A 19,982-nucleotide genomic window follows, 5' to 3' on the forward strand; every position below is an offset into this window, starting at 1 on the left:
TCTTGCTCTGGGACACAATGGTGGTAAGTGGGATTTGAACCTGGGTCTTCTGGTTCATAGGTGAGTGTGTTATCCACTAGGTTACCACCACCATATTTTTACTTAAATTGTATATTTATTTCATAATTACCATATTTGGTGTAGGCTTTTGGAAAGTGAGTAGGATGCACAATATGCTGCATGTTTCTTTTCAGGAGAAATAGTCCTCGAACATGGCATAGTGTGACTTTAAGGGTCCATCTGCTGGTACAACAGGAGTACTGACACCTCAGTAAGCCATTTTAGAGGCATTTTATTAAGTACGTACTTACCGAATAGAGAAAAGCAATACACAATGTGTGAATGAGATCATTTAAGTACAACTTTAAGGTATGAATAGCACCATTGTCAGGATTTATTTGTTCGCATTGGTCTTCATCATAATGCTTTTTGTCATACAGTTTTTAGTTGTGTTTGCATATTTTTACAGTATTTCATATGCATCAGATTTACTGCTAAAGAACTACTTGGCCTTCATTTCAGTACAATTTTAGTGTATGAAGCACTGAAAGTTATGGCAAAAATATTTCTCTGTGTTGATAACATACCTTAATGAAAAACAGTTAAATATAATGGTAAGATTGTTTGGCCCTACACTTTATCAGCAGGAAAGTGGTCATTTTCCTAGTTTACCTCATTTACCTGGTTTTCAATTGCAAAAAGCTTTAATAGGCAGGGAAACTGCTCTTCATATTCTTATGAGATCCTTATCTTCCTGTTCAACAATTTAACATCCTTAGGGTTTCAACATTATTGATTTTATGTTTGATCCACCTTTATATATTCAAGTAATGATCCCTCATGGCCCTGCTACAACCAGTTGTACAGCACTGGAATTATGCTTTCATATTTGATGATGTAAATCACCATTTATGACCAGTGCAGCTAGCTTATTGGGCTTTCAGAAATAGAATGAAGTTTAAGGCACATGTTTAGGTTGAGTGGTGCCTCTTGGTGGAAGGACCTGGAATCGCAGCAAGGCAGCCACGTTCACTTTTTCCTGTTTCCCAGGTGGATCCCTCGGCTTGACACACAGCGAAATGCGGTTGGTTGGATCTCCCAGTATCTGACAGGGTTTGCAAAAAGGCTGATGCCGTTATAGAGGGTTTTTTTCACCCTCCCTCCAGTAGGGCAAAAGTCATCGGCCCCTACGTATTGTATTTTGTTAGCATGGAGGTACAACACCTGTGAGAAGGGGAGAGGAGTTTAGGCAAATTGACAGACATTTATATGCAAAACTCAGTGATGAATGTTTACCTGTAGATACTTGAGGGAATTGAAACCTGGTGGAACTCGTTTCAGTCTGTTATGGTCAAGGTGAATCTCTCTGACGTTGGGAATGGCAGCCAAGCTTCCATTTTCCACATACTTGATTTGGTTGAACTCTAATCCCAGTCTGGCAAACAAAGTTTGTGGTGGTGATACTAATGTCTGTAATATGTATGTGAAACATAATTTTCTCTTATCTGCAGTCATTTACCTTTGTAGTTTTTTATATCTAAGAAAGTCTTCCACTTCCACTTTTGCGATCTTGTTGTAATCCAAGTGAAGCTCAATCAGAGAACTGGGTAGCTCTGAATGAGAATGTTGTCAACAATATTATACACATTTAGAAGTTATACTGATGGAGAAATGTGATAAATAATGTAATTCTGATGTCAGTTTGCTACCTTTTGGAACAGCAGTAAGCTTTGCCTCTGCTATCCTGAGATAAAGAGTTGACATTGCATCAAAAGCTCCCAGTTCAATGCCGCTGTTTGCCAGGGGATTTGCAGTCATTTCTGTGTCAACAAACAAATGTAGTGTCTCTCATCATTAGTATCCCAAGATTTAAGGTTAGCCAAACTTTTCTAAATACAATTGAAATGACTAGTTGTATGATTCTGTTATTTCCAAATACAGGGCATGATTTGCAGTGCGATAAAATCCTACCCAAAACCTGCAAGGAAATCATTCCCTTGAATGCATCTTTCTGAATTCTGTTGATTTGGTTGTCACTCAGGCGGAGCTCCAGAATGTTCTTTGGCAAGTTGGCTGGTATTTGGGTCAACATGTTGTAGGAGAGGTATAGAAGTCTCAATTTATTCATGCTGCGGAATGCCCGTGGATGAATTTGTGAGATCTCATTGTTGGGTAAGAACAGGGCCTAAAGTGACACAAAAATTACATGGTTCTCTATCAGATTTAAGTGCAGAATTATGTAATATATTGTTCTATAGGGAAAAACATTGTTCCATGTTACTTAAGCATTCCTTCTTACATAAAGGTTCTCCAAGTCTTTGAAGTCATTTTCCTTGATCTCCGGGATGTAGTTGTTTTGGAGATCAAGCATCACTGTATCAGCTGGAATGTTGTCTGGTACTTGTGATAAGGCTGCGTGGGAAAAATGATTATTTGTGTTTAACATATATGGAGATGGAAGCTCTGTAGCCAGCTCCTCTAACAGCAGGAGTCGCTGTTGCATCAATGAGGAGAGTACCCGAACCTTCACTCCCCCTTCTCAGATTCCAGCCTCCTGCTGTGTAACTGCAGAGAATATACACAGATTTCCCCCCTGTGGCGTTGGGCAGCACCTTGGCCAATGCTTTAATGAAGCTTGGCATTATTTACTGGAAAGTACAGGAACGCTTGTGGGGCCCTTTATTTCTAATTCCATTGTTGGCGAAACTACATATGGACACAGAAAATGGCCTTCAATCTGTGACTTGCATGCTTTATTATAGCACTTATTATGTTCTGTTAGCACATGCTTAACAATTTTAACAAGTTGTTAACTTCTAGCAGTGCAAATGACTCATGAAAACAATTCCTCTCACCCTTGTCTGAACACTGAACCACTCTTGATACACACTGACAGTCACGTGGACAGTCCAGAAGGTCGTTGTCATAATCGTCATCGTCGTCGTTGTCATCATCTCTAGCATCCTGCAGCATTGCGTCATGGATCTTCATTAAATCCTTGATGCTCATTGGCCGATATGGTTTCCCTTGACACAGCATTATGAGGGAGAGTAGTAGAAATAGCCTCATGATGCACAGCGTTTGTTGTCTGACTGGACAGAAAGACAGAGACATTGAGCACTGCAGTGTAGCACTGTTTTATTGAAAATTGTTAAGCACTGTTTTATTGAAAATAAAACAGTTATTGAAAATAAAACAGTGATCGCTGTAAGGGTTCATAAGAGTTGATCTACCATACAATTGGAATGATCTATTACAGTCCAAATTAGAATCTGTTTAACTCGCAACATGCAAGAGAATCACTAAAGCCACCCGACTTAAGTTTATAGAACTGTAAAATCACACTGTTAAAAATAGACATTATTTAGTGATGTTTAGTTAGTAATGCAACTCACGGAAAGTACATGAGCTTCCCATACATGTCAGATTGATAGAAAACAAAGCAAACTAGATGTTTTTATTTTTTGTAGAGCCTGTGTAAAAAATATTAAGCATCTTACACATTTGTGCAATTAATAATAGTCCCTAAAATTAAATTTGAATGATTCTAAATGCCCCAGAAGATGCAAAACATGCTTTTGTTCAAATCATTGTAATACAGTGTAATACAGCATGTATAAGAACTGAAAAGAAATAACCTGAAACAATTCAGCAATACAATTAATTTAATTTAATGTACAGTTAATATAACATACCTGTGAAAAATGTTATCCTTATTAATCTCCCCAAAAAATCCACTTCCAGATGGGGCAGAAATAAAAACTTTGAGGTGTTCTGAACTGTAGTTCCGCAAGAGCTGGCTGCTGCAAAGTCAAGCAGCAACTAAGTGGAACCCCCCCAAAAAAGAGCTAAATTCCTGAATGAGAGCAGGGTACGCTACTGCTGCTGCCATGAAGGGCTGTGCATGAATAAGGCACTCACTCAGATCACAGCATCCCTGTTCTGCACTACTGTTGAAAGCCCATTGTTACCCAGTCATATGTTTCTCATCAGGGTCTGAAACCATGCCAAAATTGTTAGTGGATATTTTGTATTCTAAGTCTTTATATATGGGATCCGCTGGAGGGTCCCTCAGCTGAGGAAGTGGGTGGCCTTCTGCCATATTAAATATCAGACATGTATTTAAATGGCTGTCTGCTGGAATGAGGAAATGTTAGGCTTTTGGAGAGTGCGTGGCTAGAAGATATAAGCCTAATGATTTAAGCAAGTTGCGGGTCTTCAAAAATGCCCAGCGATTTTAAAGGCATAGAAATGTGGCTGTGACGTTTGTCAGCATAGCTGCCTTTCTGCCATTCTGGTGAATCTGTTATATAACATATAAACTGTACCCTAAGGTAATGACAGAAACTCAGAGGAACATATTTGAGTTCTATTTGATGAGTTATGTAGAATTGAAGTAACATAATTTTCCATCACTTGATGATGAGAGTCAGTAGCTGCAGGCCATGTTTCTTGTGTGAACAAGTTTGACAGTTTTTGGCCCATCCTTAAAGTAGCTGTTAGAAACAGATCATATAACGAGATCAACTGCCTGCTAGAGACAGGACATTCACAATAATTCCAGTAAAATATTTTGCTTGGAAAAAAACTTTTCATGGTATAAAGATGTCACACCATTACGCAGCGGATTACTCTGTGGAGTGAACCTATTGAAGTTATGGTGGTGAACGATGATGGCTGGAAGAGGTACTGCTGAAAAAATTAATTACCAAAAAAGCAGCTACTTCAGTGTTGTAGAATTATTTAGGATACAAACAAACAGATACAGAACAGGCCATGGCAATATGCATGGAGTGCAAGAAGCCTGTAAAACCAAAAGGAGGAACTTATTTCAAACATCTGCACCCAAGTCTGTACCAGGATTGTCTGAAAGCTCAGAAGCTAACGCAACGAAACCAAAAACTGGTTTAGCATCACTGAGTCTCTCGTCAGTTGTTGCCTAAGCATTCGTCATGCCAGGAGCATTCTACCTATACCTATTCACTTGCACTGGCGCCCCCCCCCCCCCTGTCGCTCGCACTAAGGGGTCCTTTTTTTCTAAAATCTGGTCATGCTGGTTCACTTGTGCGAGCGAGTTATTAGCAATACTTCCACTAACGCAAGTGGGCCTGAGACTGATCCACTAGCGCTAGGCAGCACAAAAACCCAGACAATTGTAAAGATCGGACGCAATTTTCAGGTCTCAAAAAGACTTATGGTCACCCTACCTAAAGACACTTCAGAATTGTACAGAATTGTATATTTCAGTGAGAGAAAGGGCAGACAACTTGTGATCCACTTTTCCACAACTGCATATCTGTGGTCCAGCGGAACCTGTGAACCTTATCTATATTATACTTTGGTTTAAAATAAAAGCATTTTACGACATTAAACTTAGGTTACATTCATTTCATTGGTGTCATTTTATGCAATAAAGGGATTGATTTGGATTACGAAATTTCAAAATGAAAATTAAGTGATTGTCATTGTGATACACTGCAGCACAGCACACGTGCACACAACAAAATGTGTCCATTTCTTTTAACCATCACCCTTGGTGAGCAGTGGGCAGACATGAAAGGCGCTCAGGGAGCAGTGTGTGGGGACGGTGCTTTGCTCAGTGGCTATTCTGATTATCATATAAACCTTCTGATTACGGGGCCACTTCCTCAACCGCTAGGCCACCAATGCCCCAATATACATCATGATATAGCTTAAAAACTTTATTTTAGGTCATATCACCCAGCCCTAATCACTACTATAAACCCTTCACAACACAGAAGAATGCAGAATCACCTGTCATCACCTGTCACCTGTCATTTGTTTTTTATACACAGAACATCAAGTTAAATGTGGTTGCTGCTCAATTTTGTCTTCCCCCATTCAATACATTTTCTTTACAAAATGTATATCACTTGGATGTTACTTCCTGAGAGAAACGCAAAAAGTAGTTTTAGATTAAATATAATATCTGTGAGTTGTGCATATTAAGATAAAAACTATCTCAGTGATTGAAACTGTATGATGAGTGTGTCATGAGATACCAGCTCATTCCTAAAGAACCACATTGTGGACATTTGTATACGTCATTGGAAACCGATGACCAAATGGAAACACAGTAATAGAAAATGTGATTAAACTTCAGTTCTCTGCTCTTAATGTATCTGTTCTGGGTGCAAATTCATATAGAAAAGCTTTATTGTTCTCCTAATGGACCACTGGGAAAACCACCAATACATAAACATTTGCAGAACACACAGAATTTCTCTTGATCTCATGGAAAGTATTGCTTTGATTTTTTTCACATAGCTAAAAGCTCAATTTCTACTAAAACCTAAATATTACATGATGTTCTTTCCAGGCAGTGTCAATATGTGCCTACAACAGCACAAACGACAGTCTGAAACTGTACTGATGGTATGCTCAGTAGAGCCAACATTTTGAGGGTTGGCAAGGGTACAAAACATGACAGAAATACTTCCATTTCCAGGTTTCTGTGCAGCATTACCTGAGCCCAAAGGGGTGTAATGTTTTCCAAAATGACTTCTTATACACGTACCTATCTGGTACATTCATTACCTGTGTTAATGTTAGAGCACAATGAAATAAGAAGTAAACAAGAAATGCTGCAATGCACATACAGATTTCCTTAATCCAGACATTCTCGCGGACTGGTTTCAGATTTCTCTTCTGTTTGAAGTAGTTGTCTTGAGACACCAAAAACAAAAAAAAAATTAAATCCATCTGTAGTAAATGCCACGGAAAATAAAACAGACCACACAGCCGAGATTTTTTTCACATGTTAGTGCTTCTGAATGAGGGAAATATTTCAAACTTTGACTTTTCAGACCTGCATCTTAAGCAGCCAAAGGAGAGATGTTTCAATATTTTTTCTTCTAAGTGGGGCATTCACTGGTAATACTGGAATAACTTGTGGAAGATGACCTCATGGTTGCATCCCAGCGGCCAGCTGCCGCTATTGAAGTTAAAGGCTTTGGATTTTTATTTATGAGCTTGAGTCTGGAAATTATAATACTGGTACTGTTTTGAGCATGAATTTTAACATGTGCTTTCAGTCAGTTAGAATAGTATTCTGTTAACTCCAGAGACATGTACGAGACATGTATAGGTTTCCAATTTATTGTGCAGTGCATGCTGTTACCACCACTTTAATATGTGCCAGCCAAATGGAAATGGTTAAAATCTGTGATGGCTACTAAAAAACACATTCTTTATATAAGAAAAACAGACAGTATAAAATTGTGCAAAAATTATTACTTTTGCTCTTTCATTATTCACTTGCGATCAGAATTGACTGGACTTCGACAGTAGACTTGCATATTGGATACTGCTTAAATCAAACTAAAAATTTCTGACTTACTTGGTTTCTGAACATTCAGATGCATGCATCCTCTTTCTAAATGAAACCCTAAAGAGAAGCTTAAGGAGAACGAGAACATTTTGGATCACTTGCTTAGGTATGTGCTAACCTAAACATTCTCTAAATGTCAACAATAATGTGTTTCAGTGGGCGCCAACAATCACTAGCTTAGGGCATCTTCAGACATGTTGTATCTGCCAGCTGAACTCTTGCCTCCATACCTCTGGTAGACCTATTAATATGCCAACATAACACATCTCATGTTTAAATGTTGATTGTTTGTCAAATTCAACATTACATTTAAAGAATTTAATGAAATATATAAATGATTTTTGGAAGATGTTGAAATCTCAACTGTCCGAACCTTGTCAAACAAAGCAAAGACTCCAATTATTTGTTTTTCTGTGGTTTTAGGACAACACTTGAGTAAGAACGAACACAAGAGAACGCCATGGGTGGGATCTTCCTTGGGTCAATTACATTGTTCTCCAACCGCAATGCCACAAGATGCGAGTCTTCTTCATTCAAGGGATCACAGATTGAATCTTCTGCAATAGTCCTGGAAAAGGAGACAAATCATTTCTCGATATCTTCAGTTAATTAGAACTCCATTTTTTATTTGGTTACATATGTTTGCTGTTGTCTTATAGTTACATCACAAAGTTGTTCACCTTATTTTGTTGTTGTTGAGTCTGAGGAAATGCAGGAAAGGCATCTCATTGATGCCAATGGGGACACTGGTGAGCTGATTGTGGTCCAGACACAGCTCTGTCATAGAATGGTGACAGCCAAGGAAGGACTCAGGCTCAACCCCCTCACTGTCCAGCTTATTGAAGGAGAGGTACAAGTACTCCAGGCCAGGCTCCATGTGGGCAAAAACGTACCCAGGAATCCTTTCAATCTGGTTCCCAACCAGCACCAGATGTACCAAGGACTTTGGGAGGAAGGATGGCACTAGGTAAAGCTTATTGTGGGAGAGGTCTATTGATTCCAGATTCCTTACAGGAAAAGGTTGGGTGAAAAGATTGTTATAATCATGGTCAGAACTTTGGTTTTGTCTTTGGTTCAGTACTTACCTGTGGTAGATCCAGGCTAATGGAGCAATCCGTGTCTCATCTATCTTATTGTGTCTTAGGACAACAACATTGAGGTTGCTGGTTTGATTGAAGGCCCCTTGTGATATTTCTTCAATCATGTTATTTTCCAGATAAAGTTCCTGTTATCAGTGAAAAAACTGTCATCATTAAATGAGGTGAATGTTTTGCATGGCATTGCACCAATTCTGTGGTTAACCATAACTTCCTACAAGTGTTAAATACTGAACCCTTTGACTTTCTAGAGTAGCTTAATTAAAACATTTGATGGCCCATGCCCACTGGGTATCGTACTTGTAGGATTCATTTCTATACTCCACCAGTAGTTATATGCGGTGTGTGTGAGATGGCTTTTGGGGTTGGATACTTGGTGGTGGACTACATTTTATGAAGCAGTGGCCATATGAAGTCTGAAGTCCCCCACCAAGTGTTCAACCTGGCTCACCAGTAAGCCAGGGTATGCAACAGTCACAACTTAATTCCATTACACTTCGTCCAGTGTGTTTGAACATTGTTCCTGACACGCTAACCAAAGACTGTTTGGCAAGGCTCACCAGTAGGGAGGGGGGCAATCCTTGGGGGACGGTGCGGAAATGGTTTCTGCCTAGCCGCAAGTATAGAAGCTGCCGCAAAGGTGAGAACGCCTGGGGATCCATGTTCCCTTCACTCAGCACATTGTCTTCCAATTCCAGAGTAATCAGATTGTTTAATCCTACCGTGAAAGCAAATGGTAAAAGCAAAAAAGATCTTTTAACCTTTATTTATTTCATGTTTCATCATGGGTATGTAGTAAATCTCATGGTTCTTTGGCGCCTGTTTCCCTTCTCCATATTCATCAAATATGCTGTTGGACGAAAATGCCCTGTCTGAACACATCCCATCCAGATCCCGTTCCTCTGGTAGAAATGGCTGCTCGGTTTTAATTTATCTGTAGCCTTAGAGACACGTTATGTTTTGTATGACCTACCTTCAAAACTATTTTCATCAATTTCTCTGAGCTTGTTCTCATTGATCTTCAGCTCTTGCAACGTAGGCGGTAAATCTGAGGGAATTTGTTCAAGGAGATTTCCATCCATGTACAGACGGTTCAGAAATCTCAGGCTCTTTGAACACAGTGAGAAAGATATACAATTAGTAAAATCTGTTAGATATATGTGCTCTGTGAACAAGTGGATTTCATAAAATGCCCTGTGATGGACTGGCCAGTGAATGTTCCAGATGCTCCAGTCTGTTCACATAAAATAAGTTTTTGGCTGTAGCCGCTTGCAATAGTCCTCTGTGTTTCCACGATTGAAACAGTCTGAAGATGTGGTTCTTTTAAAAAATAGAAACGTTTCTCCTATATTTAGCTTGAATGTCAAAGAGTTCAAGAGCACACTGTTTTTGCTAGCATCTGGCACTAATAGATGTATACCAACTAATATAGACAGAAGTATAACACTTTTAAAAAAAAATTCTAATCATCATAAGGATAGATAAATTACAACAACTTGAGGTCTGCTGTATATGTGAAGGTCGTAAAGTGACATCCTGATCATGGACAACTGCTGTGATGGATGAACATTTTTGTGGTCAGTGGCCATTTTTGGTTAATTGACTGTTTTTTGTATTCTGTTTGTCTTTGTAAGAATAATTTCCATGTGTGGAAATCTTTATATATATATATATATATATATATATATATATATATATATATATGTGTGTGTGTGTGTGTGTGTGTGTGTGTGTGTGTGTGTGTGTGTGTGTGTGTGTGTGTGTGTGTGTGTGTCTGTTCACTGATGCGCAATCCCAACAACATGAGATGTCTTATATAGACTTAGGCAGGTTTTCTATATCACCAAATTACTGTTTAGATCTCGTATGATTTCTCAAGAGATTGCTTTAAAATAGTGACACTTGACAATTGATACATATTTAAATATATATAAAAAGAGGAAAGCACAGAGTATCTTACTTTAAATGCTCGTGGGTGAATGTTCTTAGACGTGAGCAGGTTCTTGCTTAATGTGATCCTCTCCAGATTGGGGATGCCATTAAAGGCTTCTGCGGGGATGGCTGTGATAGCGTTACCTGAGGATTTACAAGGTACATCTGTGAATCTTACAACATGTTCTAGCCCTTGATACATATAGTTTATAATGTGCATACTGAGAGGGGAGTCAGGAATTTTAACCAGGCAGCGGGTGTTTATATAAATGTGGTGAGTTATGTCCTCTTTTTAATTTGGAAATTGAACTTTTATTTTATTGTAACATAGAGGAACTGTTCTGCAGAATTGACAGTGTTGTGGTATCATTGTTATTTTGCCTGTATAATAATAAAATCATATCTTGGGATTCTTTGTGATTCCCAGTCCAGAATTCTATAGTACTTTCAGTCTGTGAGCAGAGTGATTTAGAAGCAAAGCCTTTCTTGATTAGAGTTCTGTATCCTGTACAAAGGATATATCCTGTACAAACCTGTGCATACACCTATCAATCAATCAATCAATCAATCAATCAATCAATCAATAAATGTACAGGATATGAGTGCAAAATAAATGAAACTACATACGATTTTGCACAGACATTCATAAGGCATGTTATAAAATCTTCTTCTCTATTACATATTTCCAGTCTGACCAACCCTGCAGGCTTTCTGGAAATGCCCTTACCTTCCAGACTCAATGATTTAAGCTCAGGGATGGACAAAGGCGGGATGCTGGTGAGCTTGGCATTTTCACAAGTGACAATGACATCAGATATTGTGCAGCCCGCTGGGAGAGAGTGAGTCACCCTCTCAGTCCCCTCCTCTGTCTCTCCTCCTATCTCTGGTACATCCTCATCTTCTGTTTCATCAGTGTGCTCCAGAGGTTCAGGAAAGGGTGGAGGAGCAGCAGCAGCGGTGGGCTCTGAGGGTGGCATTTGGAAGACATCTCCTCTCAGCCACACAAACTCCTCCTCTTCCTCCTGTTCCCGCTGCTCTTCCTCCTCGGCTCTTTGTGCTACCTCCTCCAGAGCCTGCAGCATTTCTTTGTGCTCCATCTCAATCCTCCTCACCCTCTCGCCCTCCTGCCACTTTTGTTCTTCTTCGCGCCTCTTTCTCTCCTCCGCCGCCACTGCTTCTTCAGCCTCTTCTCTCAGTTTCCTCTCCTCCTCCTCCTTCCGCTTTTGTTCCTTTTCTCTGAGCTTTCTCTCAGCCTTTTCCTTCTTCCTCTTCTTCTTCTCCACTTCTTTATGAAACCGGTTCTCTTCCTCATGCACCTCCTCTTGCTTCAGCATCTTCTTTATATGGTGTTGTCTAATGAGATCCGTAGGATCCGATTCGCTGGGGTCATTGGGCACTGGGGAATCACCAGAGAGTTCAGGGATGTCAGGCACTAGTGTGGTGTGCAGTTACACATCCACATGGGAGGGAGATAGTAGCATGAAAGAGCAAAGGTCAGGGGTGAAAGAGAGAGAGGAACAAAGCAGACCATCACCACTGAACCAGGAACACAACACAGCTAAAGCAGGGGTTTCTGGATGACCTCCTGATAAACCAACCTACATTCATTATTAGGCTGTTAAGCGTCACCTGATTTGCTAGTAATTTGATAAGGCTGCTGTGATTTGTAATTCACCTGTTCACCTTTAATAGAAATTGAAACTTACAGATCATATTTAGTACAATAGTGCTGTGTCGTAAAACATCTGAATATTGTGAAAAGGCAATTAAATAAGGCAGCCTTTCAGTCCAAGCTATTGAGTGTAGCATAATTTTCTGAAGTAGCACATTTCTGTATTGTGAATCCGTTTTTGACTGAATCTTATTTTGATAAGATTCTGGATTTCATCATATTGGATTAGTCAACACAGGGAATTAATGTAGCATATGTTTAATTCACAATTCACCTTTGTGAATTAAATTTAATTAATACGCTATTAAGTTTGTTTTCAAGCATGTATAATTCTTGAAAACACTATTAGTGACAATAATGTATTGCAATAATGTAATGCATGCATTTAAAAACATGCTAGCATTGTACAACTTAGCCGTGAGTCAGAGGTTAACATGGGAGAAATAGGTACCTGGGTCCACGCACACTGGACAGCACTCCCCAATGGGGACCATGCTGAGTGGGCATCGCAGTGGAGGGCAGGCAACTTCGTCACACACTACCGACCCGCTTGAGCACAGGCATGTCAGACAGGGCTTGGGTGACCACACAGCCTTCTCGTACATGGTGATACCCATGTATTGGCACTGCCCTGTCTTAGATGCTGAAAAAGAAAGTAAATATAGAGAGAGTATTCTACATTTTGTCTAGTTGCCTTTTTGGCAGATTTGAATTGTTTAGTCTGTTTAGTTATTTGGTGTTTCCTCTGTAAACATAGTTATTATCTTTAAATGTTAATTTTATAATTTTTTGCCCACTTTCCCTTCTATTCGTTTTTTGGTGCTTACAGATCAACACATGGTAGCAATAACAGTGCCTTACAATGGAAACCAAAACCACAAAAACACAAGTGAATTAGTGAAGTTCCTAGAAGGAATGCAAGACCTATAAAGTATGTGGTGTGAACGCAGAGAGGAAAAACCCATCAGATACATTTCCCTCATTTAATCCAAAAGCTCTGTCACCCCTGTGTCTTTCCCTATAACTTTCAGTAGCCTTCCCTATAACTTTCAGTCTGTGCGATGTATCATTTTAAAATAGTCATATTTTATTCCCTGCCTGCAATTATAATACAAACTTGAAATATCATGCTTTGATATTTAATAGAAACATATGCATAGATGTCTTGTGTTGTACTGCTGTGCTGTATGTACAGTGTTGGCCTTGAAGGCCTGTGTTTCCCTGTGGTCAGAGCGTGTGACTGTGGTACACCCCAATGGGCACCATCATGGACAGTATGGTCATGTAACTGTAGATTACGCACTCAGAAAAGGACATTGAGTTATGAAACTTTTCTAAAACTTAATAAAAGTTTGGTTTCAAAGGCACGGTTTGCAACAAAACATGGAAAAGGTTTGTTTCATTGCTTCCATCACCATTGCACACAATTGCATTTTTATGATGTCCCTCTGGTCCTTCATTAACAGGATTTCTGATTAGCACAGCAGATGCTCAAGCAAACTTTGTAGTACAAACATAAAACATTTTTGCAGCTTAATTAAAACAGCATAATGACCTTGATTTCCATGCTACTAACGTCTGTGTGACAGTAGTTTAGAGATGGGCACCAACCTGGAAGGACATTGTAGTTTGACTCCTGGTTACTGATGCTCTTGTATGACTCGAGGAAAATTGCTGCCCCCTCATCGCCACTGTGAACCGGTGCCCTCCCATGTCGAACCAGTGGGCCGGGGTTGAGTCTCCTTTGTCTTTTCTGTTCTGCTTTTCTCCTCCTGCCCCGGCCCAATGGACCTGTCTGCTCCTGGGCCGATACCAGGGCCAGGCACACCATGAACCACATAGTCAGCAGAAACCTCCGTCTCATGGCAGCTGGCTGTCTGGCAGGACGAATGGGAGAGAGATTGGCTGCTCTTTCATATACCTGTTTTTAATATGGGGTTGCTGCACGCCTTTTCTCTAATGATAAGTGTCTAACAATAAGCATTAAGGCCCTTTGTTGCCACGTCTGTTCACTGATGCTCAATCCCAACAACATGAGATGTCTTATATAGACTTAGGCAGGTTTTCTATATCACCAAATTACTGTTTAGATCTCGTATGATTTCTCAAGAGATTGCTTTAAAATAGTGACACTTGACAATTGATACAGATGATACAGAGACTGACGTTTGCATTTCATATCAATTCATCAAGCCTTTATTGTTTATGTTAAATTAAATAAGGAAAAGAAGGTGTGATATATGTGCATTTCTATGTATTTTAATATTCCCCCAAAAGAATAAAGCCACTCAAGCAGTAAATAACACATTTTCAATCTCTTGGCGGAGGGGTAAAAAATAAATAAAAATCAGCATTCCCATACAAGCACTAAATGACTTAATTACATCACTAACAGCAGTTCTGCTCAGCCCAGCAGTTTCCATTCTCATCATCTGCCCTTATTAAAACACTAGCTACTCTGCCAAAGTGACCATTATTAAACTTGTTAACTAGAACACAGCAACAGGAGCGATGAATAATACAGCAAGAGAGATGTCCAGAAGAGCTGGAATGATCAGGGGAAGAGAGTGGCTGTAATTACCTTCTCAATATTTGCTGTGAACGGCCAGATATTTGACACGAACAGTTTCCATGAGGAAAAACGCTCGGATCCTAACATACTCTCTGAGCTATGCAGGAAGCGCTGGTGTGCAAGGGGACGAGTTCCCCCCCACCGTCTGCAGAATAACCCCAGGCCCCAGGCTAGGAGTCGTGCGGTTAGACTTAAATCAGCTCTGGAACGGTGGCAAAACAAATATGTGGAAAAGGAAAAAGAAGGGAGAAGAAAAAAAAAAAAGCGGTGGAAGCAGTTTGATTAACAAGCTACTAGGATGACAAGGCTCGACTGGAAAGAACCTGAATGAAACTAAACGGTACTTAAAAAAAGAAAAAGCTCATTCTGCGGCTATAAATATCCCCGGCTATGATTGGGTTCTCCTGGACTTTTGCTTTAGTGGGTTGATGGTACGGAACTACACGCGACTTTTCCGTCTCCCTCGACGAATGTTTAGAGTCATACGCCCCTCCACGGGAACGAGATAGAGAGCACAATAAATGATAACATGCACAGAGTACACATACCTCTCTTTGGCAACTGTGGCATGCAGAGCAAGTGTCAGTTAAACATAAGCCCATAAACATCACCTAGCAAGTAAAAACACCCACCACGCGAAAGTCGACTTACAGCCTGAGCGTGAGTACAGCAGCGGAAAAAAAAAAAAGTGTGAGTGTGAAAAAAAAGCCCAGTACATTACCAGTGGTTTGTCTGCTGGTTTTTTCTTTTGGGTCTGGGACAAATATTTCCGCCCTTTCCCAATCCTGTGGGATTTGCCCGTGGCCGTGAGGCTGATAGAGAGCGTCTGCTCGTCTGCCGAACCGATAAATGTTTTAAACAGATGGGGCTGTGCTGCTAGAGTTAGCCAGGGCTTGCTTTTAGGAAACTTTTTTTGAAGTCCTTGAGAGCCCCCGCATTGGAAGAGGGGTCAGTTACAAGATGCTGCCACTTCTAACAAAGGTTGGGGAGAGGTTGGTGATTTTCTCCCACATAATTACTAGGTTACAAATGCACTGGGCACTGTTGTCAGTGCCGAGGTGCCACATGGCTTGTCATTACTGCTCTCGTTAAAACAATACTTCTGGAAGAACACAGGACAGTGTTGTACGTACAGTAAGGACCCATTCCAGGCCTTGCACAACATGTAAGATGCACGGGCTAGAGACTGAAAACAAAACCGTACCATGTCCAGCCCCTTTGCTCAAATTTCAGGGGAGGGATATTTGAATTTCTGCATGCTTTCATCTGTTTGTGTGTTTCCTTGAACGTGTGTGTAGGATGGGGCAGATTGTGTTTATTTGGTTGATCAGAGTTTATTTAGCTCTGATGTGGACCTTGAAGGTAATATGAGAATATTTCAGATGTTGCCCATTACTTATAACTTTCAGCCCTCCCTGCCAGCACCATAAAGCAGCACGATTGTTAGCAAGATTGTACTTTTGCTCATTGGCACCCCAGCGGTACCTTGGAGGATCAGGGTTCGAACCAGCAACCTTCAGATTACGGGGCCGCTTCCTTAACCAGTAGGCCACCACTTAATAATGTAAATCATAAATGGCCACATGGACAACATGTCTGGAACAGTATGCATGGGGCAGGGTTTATTCCTGGCCTGTAAAACATGGAAAAGTCATTAGATTTTTCAATAGTCATTTTTTAGGCCTGGAAATCTCATTGATAGATCATTTATAAAGCATGTAGCAGCACTGCATTACACTATACTGTTAAAACATAACTAAGACATAAACTATTTGATGTGCATAAATCATCTAAGTAAACATTATACTTTTTTATTGACTTTGACAGAGTTAAAGGCTTTTTCCAGTAGCAATTAGGAAATAAATGTAACATAATAATTGAACACTGAATGCATGTGAATGTTATTTAAAAAATGCATGCTTTTGTACAACAGTCCATTTATTTTATTCACATTTTAATTACTTGTTAATTAATAAATAGTCCTTCATAAAAAGTAGGTAGGGAGGTAAGTAGAACTGCCAAAAAATAAAGGGAACACTAAAGCAACACAATGCAACTCCAAGTCACACGTCTCCTCCTGCACACATCTGTGAAATCAAACTGTCAATTTAGGAAGCAACACTGATTGACAATCAATTTCACATGCAATTGTGTGAATGGAATAGACAACAAGTGGAAATTATAGGCAATTAGCAATAAATAATTGCTAATAACCATAAAAAGGCGTGGTTCTCTAGGTGGTGACCACAGACCACATCTCAGTTCCTATGTTTTGTCACTTTTGAACACTGGCGGTGTTTTCACTTTAGTGGTATCATGAGACGGAGCCTACAACCCACACAAGTGGCTCAGGTAGTGCAGCTCATCCAGGATGGAACATCTATGTGAGCTGTGGCAAGAAGGCTTGCTGTGTCTGTCAGTGTAGTGTCCAGAGCATGGAGGCGCTACCAGGACGCAGGCCAGTACATCAGGAGATGTGGAGGATGCCGTAGGAGGCCAATCAAAATGCAAAATGACCTCCAGCAGGAGGTGTGTACCTTTTATTTTGAGCTCTTTATTTACTTTTTTCAATCTAGCAAAAGAAACACAAAGTTTGAATGGTCTTGAATATCTGAATTCAATTTATATAGTCATGGTATAGATAAGAGTCACAGCTTCATGGTCTGATTTCTGTTAATTTATGCAAATTCGAATGTAAAGTGCAATTTTTCCATATTCTCAGTGTTCAATTTTGAGGATTGAATCGGTGATTCAGAGGGTCAGTTTGCTCTCTGTAAAAACTGAGGAATCACTATGACTATATTGCTCTTTATTTGTCTCACCATTACTTTCTTGTCACATTTTAAAGATATTGACTCAACATGCTACCTTGCAGAGCCCACCCTCCACTCAGCCTTGATAGTAATGCATTATAACTCACTCTTGGTGCTGTGCTGTTTTTGTTAGTATTCTTTCCTACCATAATTACGTATAATTGGTTCCATATGTATTACATAGGATGAATTGGTGGTTTAAGCTTCTGCCAACTAGCTGCTGACACAGCAGATAAAACCAAAAGTTCTGCCATTGTGGTGTTCAACACTTCTTCGAGTGAGATTGATTACTGTCCCTGTGGTTAAATCTTTGCTGTGTAGCACATATTTGTTAAGATCTTAGGCATTCGTGGCTTTTTCCATTTTCTAATCCCAACAATCAAAGATAGAAATTAAAATATTAAGTGAAACCTTTCTGAAATAGACCATAATCACCAATATGGTCATTTCTGAAAATGAACATATTAATTTTATTCATCTTTTATTTTATGGTGACAGGTATTCCTTTATTTCACTCCTTAGCAGCACATGCTGGTCAATAAAGTGTTAGTGCTGGATACTGGAATTATTTTTTTTTTTGAGCACAAAATTAGTAGACTAAAATATTTTAGTCTTCATATTCATACATTTCATACGCTAATGTATGACATATGGTCATACACTTGGGTGATATTTGCTGAGGTAGGCTTTTCGGTCTTCTCTGCTTATCCCATCTTCTTTTCCCCCTCTTCTGGCTAGAAATAATTCACATTATTAAGAACATAGTCTAAATTGTTTGTGTGTGTGTGTGTGTGTGTGTGTGTGTGTGTGTGTGTGTAAATTTGATGTTTTTTTTAAGCTAAACTTCATGTCTTTTGTAGATATGATGTATTGTGATTTGCAGATACTTCAGACTTAATGTGAAAATGGATAAAATGCAGACAGTAATGTTTTAGAAGGAAGCCCAAAACTCTGACCACATCGTCTGACTCCCTAATAACTGTGTTGAAGGAAATTTGCCGGAGGCACAACATCTCTTTCCTGGACTAGACAATGGAAATATAGAGTGAGTAATGTTCAGGTAGAGCACTGAGACCTGAAATGATGGGGCAGCGCAGACGGGACTATCAAATGGACCTTGGACCATTTGGATTTATTTATCCGGGGGGTGGGATTTTTTCCTTAAGAGTTGTGCCTCAGTATGAACCTTGAATTCACACATCCTTTTATCATTATGTAGGATCAGACAGGAAAACCCAAATAGAACCTTATACTGGAATTGTCCTTGGAACCAAACATGCCTCTTTGGTGGTGAGAAAGAGGGAAATGTTTTTTTCAGCTCTTTTCTTTTAGAATGCAACTTAACAAATTATTTTAAGATAGTACTGCTGGATCTCTTTCCTGGGAATATATATTATTTTCTTCAATAGGTATTTCAGAAAGTTTATTTGAAAATAAATCTTTGTCCTTTCATGGCAGACACACTCAATTTGAAATTGAGCAATTCTTAATTTAACAAGCGAACAGAATACAGTGGATGTTTTCTATAAAACACTGATGTCTCTTGCATGGTTCTGGCATTGTTCCAGTAAATGTCATTGGCAAAACAGTTATTCCAGGACCACAAATGCAAAAAATGTCCTGGGGGGTGTATCTGCATTTTCAGTAGTAGTCAGCGGAACCTCACATCCTATTTTCCACTTGTCAATTACTCTTCATAAATCGGCACAAGTACTAATTACGACGTCACCATAAATCAGAGTGACCACATTACGGAACACTCATCTCCCAAGCTCAACTATAATCGTGTGTTAAGGATCCCTAGTGTAAAGGTCTGGTCTTTATGAGGAGCCTCAGATGGTGAGTCACTTCTTCCAGATATCCGACTAAAAAACGAATGCTTTGCAGTTTCTTTTGTGACTTCCTCATCAAAGTTCTTTTCAAATACTTTCGGCTTTTGCACAAGCTGCTCAGGCCTCAGCCACAGCATTTCAGAAACCATATGCTGTGAGAAATCCATCTGGACTGAAGACACCAGAGTGAGCTCAGAGATGTTAAGTAATAGTTGGTTTAGAGTAAAGTCCTTTAGCATATAAACCCCAAATTCTGACGTCATGCCCGGTCGTTTTCACCATTTGCTTTAAGACTCCCTTGAGATTCTGGTTGTGTTTCAGCACAATTTTAAATAAATCCATTACTTTGTCAACAGGAAAGGTGCCCTGATGTGATCAGTCTTCCAAATGGCAGCCAATCAGAGGTTATGGTGATTAAGAGTCCCAAACTGCCCAGGTATGGTGAAGATCTATGAAATATAATAGTAGCTTGTACTTGTACTTATTAATCACTTCCTGTGTTGTTTATATGCTGGTTTAAAGGGAAATTATCAATAAAATAGTATTTTCTTTTCCAGGTGTACAATCAGCATTCTCTGGAAAATCAACACCACAAACGGAGGGGTGATTACACCAAAGATAGAGCTCCTCATGGAAATGCACGAGAAAGGTAGGAGCTGGGGCATCCAATTCACAAATAATACAATTACTGTGAGATGGATGCATATTGTTTA

General features: G+C 39.6%; 3 protein-coding genes across 16 annotated transcripts in view; 1 reads left to right on the plus strand and 2 right to left on the minus strand.

Moving 5' to 3' along the window:
- The window catches only part of cenpp (centromere protein P), a 42,526-nt gene that overhangs the window by 22,005 nt on the left and 539 nt on the right, over window positions 1-19,982 (plus strand). For all 4 annotated transcript variants that reach the window (XM_028997382.1, XM_028997383.1, XM_028997384.1 and 1 more), the window contains exons 7-8: window positions 19,626-19,705; window positions 19,827-19,918. In XM_028997382.1, coding sequence (XP_028853215.1) covers window positions 19,626-19,705; window positions 19,827-19,918 — 172 coding nt within the window. The remainder of the gene's footprint in view (window positions 1-19,625; window positions 19,706-19,826; window positions 19,919-19,982) is intronic.
- aspn (asporin (LRR class 1)) lies at window positions 277-3,982 on the minus strand. Of its 2 annotated transcripts, none has more exons than XM_028997380.1 (8): window positions 3,696-3,982; window positions 2,856-3,088; window positions 2,300-2,412; window positions 1,972-2,185; window positions 1,710-1,820; window positions 1,520-1,613; window positions 1,297-1,435; window positions 277-1,224 (listed from the first exon to the last, which is right to left on the minus strand). In XM_028997380.1, the coding sequence occupies exons 2-8, from the start codon at window positions 3,067-3,069 to the stop codon at window positions 1,030-1,032; spliced, it is 1,080 nt and encodes a 359-aa protein (XP_028853213.1). In that variant the 5' UTR covers window positions 3,070-3,088; window positions 3,696-3,982; the 3' UTR covers window positions 277-1,029. The 2 variants fall into 2 exon arrangements, with proteins under 2 accessions (XP_028853213.1, XP_028853211.1); XM_028997378.1 differs by having other exon boundaries at window positions 2,856-3,092.
- ecm2 (extracellular matrix protein 2, female organ and adipocyte specific) lies at window positions 7,104-15,479 on the minus strand. Of its 10 annotated transcripts, none has more exons than XM_028997368.1 (10): window positions 15,346-15,479; window positions 13,664-13,929; window positions 12,504-12,695; window positions 11,108-11,812; window positions 10,409-10,524; window positions 9,422-9,557; window positions 9,009-9,166; window positions 8,437-8,576; window positions 8,032-8,358; window positions 7,104-7,919 (listed from the first exon to the last, which is right to left on the minus strand). In XM_028997368.1, exons 2-10 carry the CDS (start codon window positions 13,914-13,916, stop codon window positions 7,751-7,753), a joined length of 2,196 nt encoding a protein of 731 aa, XP_028853201.1. In that variant the 5' UTR covers window positions 13,917-13,929; window positions 15,346-15,479; the 3' UTR covers window positions 7,104-7,750. The 10 variants fall into 10 exon arrangements, with proteins under 10 accessions (XP_028853201.1, XP_028853204.1, XP_028853203.1 ...); XM_028997371.1 differs by having other exon boundaries at window positions 13,664-13,925; window positions 15,346-15,470; XM_028997370.1 differs by having other exon boundaries at window positions 15,276-15,367.

This window comes from Denticeps clupeoides, chromosome 12, assembly GCF_900700375.1.
Source record: "Denticeps clupeoides chromosome 12, fDenClu1.1, whole genome shotgun sequence".
NCBI lineage: Eukaryota > Metazoa > Chordata > Actinopteri > Clupeiformes > Denticipitidae > Denticeps > Denticeps clupeoides.